The sequence below is a fragment of the Scylla paramamosain genome, chromosome 20 (assembly GCF_035594125.1).
Source record: "Scylla paramamosain isolate STU-SP2022 chromosome 20, ASM3559412v1, whole genome shotgun sequence".
NCBI lineage: Eukaryota > Metazoa > Arthropoda > Malacostraca > Decapoda > Portunidae > Scylla > Scylla paramamosain.
In genome coordinates, this window is record NC_087170.1 from 12881495 (window position 1) to 12886494 (window position 5000).

At 45.6% G+C, this 5000-nt stretch overlaps 1 protein-coding gene across 4 annotated transcripts in view; it reads right to left on the bottom strand.

Annotated features, from left to right (window-relative positions):
• LOC135110355 (protein lozenge-like) overlaps positions 1 to 5000 on the bottom strand; it is a 34082-nt gene that overhangs the window by 9572 nt on the left and 19510 nt on the right. For 2 of the 4 annotated variants that reach the window (XM_064022610.1, XM_064022609.1), the window contains exon 2: positions 601 to 714. In XM_064022610.1, coding sequence (XP_063878680.1) covers positions 601 to 714 — 114 coding nt within the window. Of the gene's footprint in view, positions 1 to 585; positions 715 to 5000 lie in introns of all 4 variants that reach the window. The other 2 variants (XM_064022608.1, XM_064022607.1) reach the window with 1 other exon arrangement.

A 5000-nucleotide genomic window follows, 5' to 3' on the forward strand; every position in this document is an offset into this window, starting at 1 on the left:
TCTCTCTCTCTCTCTCTCTCTTTCTCTCTATTTCTCTGTGTGTGTGTGTGTGTGTGTGTGTGTGTGTGTGTGTGTGTGTGTGTGTACTCATTCCTCCCTGTCTATTATGTATATATTCATTCTCTCTCTCTCTCTCTCTCTCTCTCTCTCTCTCTCTCCTCTCTCTCCTCTCTCTCTCTCTCTCTTTCTCTCTCTCTCTCTCTCTCTCTCTCTCTCTCTCTCTCTCTCTCTCTCTCTCTCTCTCTCTCTCTCTCTCTCTCTCTCTCTCTCTGCCGCCACCCGCCAGCCCCACTCTGTTCCTCATTGGCTTGACAGTTCACCCCATCAGCTTCCCAGCACACTGTATCCACGCGGTTATTATCTCTCTCTCTCTCTCTCTCTCTCTCGTCTCTCACTCTCTCTCTCTCTCTCCTCTCTCTCTCTCTCTCTCTCTCTCTCTCTCTCTCTCTCTCCCGTCCCTCGTCTCTCGTCCCACCGCAAAATTAAACCACCAAATGAACCCAGTTACTTACACACACACACACACACACACACACACACGTTGATCCACACTCATGCACAATCACCACCACCACCACCACCTACCCACAATCCACTCACGTGACTTGTTCCGTGGTTCGCGAGGGCCGTCCACTGTCACCTTGATGGCTTTGGTGAGCGTGGTGATCTGGGTGGGCGCGCCGCTGATGATGATGGACAGGTTGAAGCTTTTGCCTGGTGAAGGAAGGAACAGAAGAGGTTGAGGTTAATTAGTCCATTCGCTGCTTTTTTGACCCGTTTCCTCAGTCACTCGCCACTGTGAGTCGTTTTCTCTTGGTCTACAGTCAGATCTAAATATTATACCTTGTAGAAGTGACAGAAATCTCCTCTCCTTGTCCCTTACTTTCTTGTAGGTGCTTACGATTTCATGCACTGTTTTAGAGTGTCGAGAATCGTTGCATATGGCAGGGAAAGGGTTAGAAAGACAGGGAGGAGTTAATTATTTATCTATTTGTATATTTGTTTTTGCTTGTTTTTGGGGAAGGAGGACGAACAGTACGTTAATATTTAAAGAGGAAAAGCATGTTATTTATCTTAATTTTTGCTTGTTTGGCCCTGTGGATACACTGAGTATTGGACACCAGAGTTCAAATCCCAATAGGTACTTAAAAAAAATAGTGAGCTGATTTAAAGAAGGTACGTTAGGTTGAAGCTTCAGGGTGCTCAGAAGGGAGAAAAGAGTAGAGACGTGACGTTAAGTTAGTAAAGGAAATAGACGGTGGTTATTTCTCGTTTGCCTGACGAGAGAAGGAAGAGAAGGTTAGTTAAGAAGAAAGACAAGGTTTTTTTTTTTACTTTTGTTTTTGCCTGTTTAAGAAAAGGAAGTTAAGACAATTTTTGCTTTTGGGGGAGGAGAAGAATTGAGGTTAGTTAGGGATATGGACAGAGAGAAGGAAGAGAAGGTCAGTTACGAAGAAAAACATAAGTTACTTGGTGTCTGCTAGTCTGGGAGAGGAGGAGAAATTAGGTTAGTTAGAAAGATAGACAGAGGTTATCTATCTTTTGCCTGTTTGGGGAGAAGGAAGACAGGAGATGCTAGGTTAGTTAGTTACGGGAAAAGTTATTTGTCATTTGGGAGAAGGGGAGGGAGGAAAAAATGTTTGGTTTGTTTACGTTAGGTTAGTTAGTTATTTATCTTAGCCTTTGCGTGGAAGTTAGGTTAGGGGAAAGACTGAGGTTATCCATCTCAACTTTTTGCTTGTTTGGGAGGAGGAAGAGGATAAATGTTTAGGTTAGGTAGGAAGAAAGACAGGGAAAGGTTCTTCATCTTAGCTTTTCCCTGTTCGAGAGAGAGAGAGAGAGAGAGAGAGAGAGAAGAGAGAGAGAGAGAGAGAGAGAGAGAGAGAGAGAGAGAAGAGAGAGAGAGAGAGAGAGAGAGAAACTTGAATTTTGATAAAGGAAAAAGAGAGGGAAAGTTTATTAGTTGGGAAGGGAAAGGAAGTGAAAAGGGGAATAGATTAATAACAATTAATAACAAAACAAGATGACGATAAAAGGGAAGGCGGAGACAAAATGGGGGAAAGAATGAAGGATGATAATTTGCGGGGGGAAAGAGGGAAGTGAGAGAAAGGGAAATAAAAAGTACATTTGGGAAGAGGAAAAGAAGGGAAAATTGGGTAAGAGGGAAAAGAAGAAATGAAAGGGGAGAAATAAGAAAAATAGGGAAAGAGAGAGATATTGCATTTCTCTCTCTCTCTCTCTCTCTCTCTCTCTCTCTCTCTCATCCCTCCTCTCTCTCCTCTCTCTCTCTCTCTCTCTCTCTCTCTCTCTCTCTCTCTCTCTCTCTCACCAATCTATATATCTCCCCAATTTTGTTTGCATCCACCCATCCACCCTCACTCTCACTCCATTCCTATTTCCCCTCTTTCCCCTCCCTCACCACCACCACCACCACCACCACCACCACCACCCATATATCTGTGTTAAACCTCACTTCTTGCCACCACCACCACCACCACCGCCATGTTGACCTTCCTCTGAAATTGACCAAAAGCTGTATCGTTATAACTACTCCAAAACTACTCGAGCGGCCCGTAACTACCCCATCTAACTATCGGCCAGTAGTTAGGAAGGGCCCGGGGAGGGAGGGGAAGTGAGGGGAAGTGAGGGGAAGTGTGATTATACTGGTCAGTGTTGTGGTGGTGTTTGCAGCGCGGTTTTCCCTCGTTATCATTGGAATGGGAGATATGGGGTGAGGGGAGAGGGAGGGTGAGGGGAGAGGGAGGGAGAGGGAAGAGCAAGGGAGAGGAGGGGGAGAGTAAGGGAGGGAGGAGGAAGTGGGGTTGTTTAGTTGTTTTGTATTCGCTTTCTCTCTCTCTCTCTCTCTCTCTCTCTCTCTCTCTCTCTCTCTCTCTCTCTCTCTCTGTGTGTGTGTGTGTGTGTGTGTGTGTGTGTGTGTGTGTGTGTTTACGGTTTCAATTAATTCACTTCCGTACTTTATTTTCTTACATTGATGCTCTTTGCGTCTCTCTCTCTCTCTCTCTCTCTCTCTCTCTCTCTCTCTCTCTCTCTCTCTCTCTCTCTCTCTCTCTCTCTCTCTCTCTCTCTCGTATCGGTCTTCCAATTACCTCTGTATATAGATTATTATAACACCAATTCCCCCTCACTCTCCCCTCCCCACACACTACCACCACCTCCATACCCCCTTTATCTACCCATCTTCCCTCCCCCTCTCCCCTCCGAGGTCGTCACAGGGGGGAGAGGGGGGAGGGTCAATATCACTTAGGGTAGCAGAAGGTCGTTACCTGCTTGGTTGTGGTTGATAATTAACGGTGCGGTCAACAGGCGGCTATTACCTCTCCCTCTCTCTCTCCCTCCCCTCCCCTCCCCCTCCCCTCCTCTCCTCTCCCTTACCTGCCTCTTACCTTCCCTCTATTCCATCTCCCCTCTTCTCTACTTCCTCTCTCTCTCTCTCTCTCTCTCTCTCTCTCTCTCTCTCTCTCTCTCTCTCTCTCTCTCTCTCTCTCTCTCTCTCTCTCTCTCTCTCTCTGTCCATACCCACATATTTCCTCTCTCTCTACTCTCCCTTTTCTCTCTCTCTCCCACTCCCTATGTCTCTTCCTGTCTGTGTACCTGTCCTCTCCCCTCTCCCCGCCTCTCCCCCTCCTTTACTCTCCCTCGCTCTTCCTTCCTGTATATTACCTGCGGTCCCTTCTCTCCCTCTCTCTTTTCTTCCTCCCTCCATACCATACTTCTCCCCCCCACCCCTCTCTCTCTCTCTCTCTCTCTCTCTCTCTCTCTCTCTCTCTCTCTCTCTCTCTCTCTCTCTCTCTCTCTCTCTCTCTCTCTCTCTCTCTCTCTCTCTTTCCTTTAAAAAATATATCATTGTTTCTCTTTCTATTTTTCGTGTATCTCTTTATCTCTCATGATTAAAAGATAGAAGGAAGGAAGGAAGGAAAGAAGGAAGGAAAGATGAAGGAAGGAAAGCAGGAAGGAGTAGTATAAAGGAAGAAAAGAGACACCAAAGGAGAAAAATAAAAAAAAGAGCTAAAAGAGGGAGAGAACGAGAGGTAAATGAGGTAAGAGAAAAGACGGAGGAAAGGACACATTAGGGAGGAGGAGGAGGAGGAGGAGGAGGAGGTAGAAGTGGAGGAGGAAGAGGAGGAACAAGAGTATAGGAGAAAATTTCAAGAGGGAAAGTAATGAAAAGAGGAGAAGAAAGGAATATAGTGAGAAAAAAATACGGAAAAGCGAAAAGGGAGAAAAGAAAGAAAGAGATACAGAAGGAATGAAAAGAGAGCAGAAAAATAAGGAAGGGGAGAATGGAAGAAGAAGAGAACAGAAAGAGCAAGGAGTTACGGAAAATCGAGAAGAAAACAATGAAAAAAAAGAAGGAAGGAAAGGGTTAAAGGGGGAGAAGGAATGAAAGGAGAGCAGGAAGGGAGGGAGGACTGGAGGGAAGGAGGAAGGACGACAGGGAGGGAAGGAGGGAGGGAGGGAGGAGGGAAGGTATTGATTGCACAGGGCCTGAGACGTTGTACCTGTGCCCACCTGAACACTTCATGTCACTTCTTATACCTGCAGTGACCTGTTACCTGACCTTATCCCACCTGACCTCACCTCAGAATTGATCTCACCTCAAATTGAACTCACCTCATAATTGACTTAACTTCAAACTGACCTCACTTCATAACTGAACTCACCTCAAATTGACCTTGCCTGAAATTAAGCTTACGTGTTGCTTGACCTTACCTCACCTGATTCTGCCTCAATCTGACCTTACCTGAAACAAAGCTTACCTGTTACCTGATCTTACCTGAAATTAAGCTGACCTTATTACGTGACCTTATCTCAACTGACCACCTCAAACTGACCTTTCCTTACCTCACTAATATTTCCTGTAACTTAATCCTACCTGTAACCTAACCTAACCTAACCTAACCTAACCTAACATGGCCTAACCTAAGACTAAATGCCTGTTGCTTACATTATTAATACTTTTTCCTTCTCCTTTCACTGGC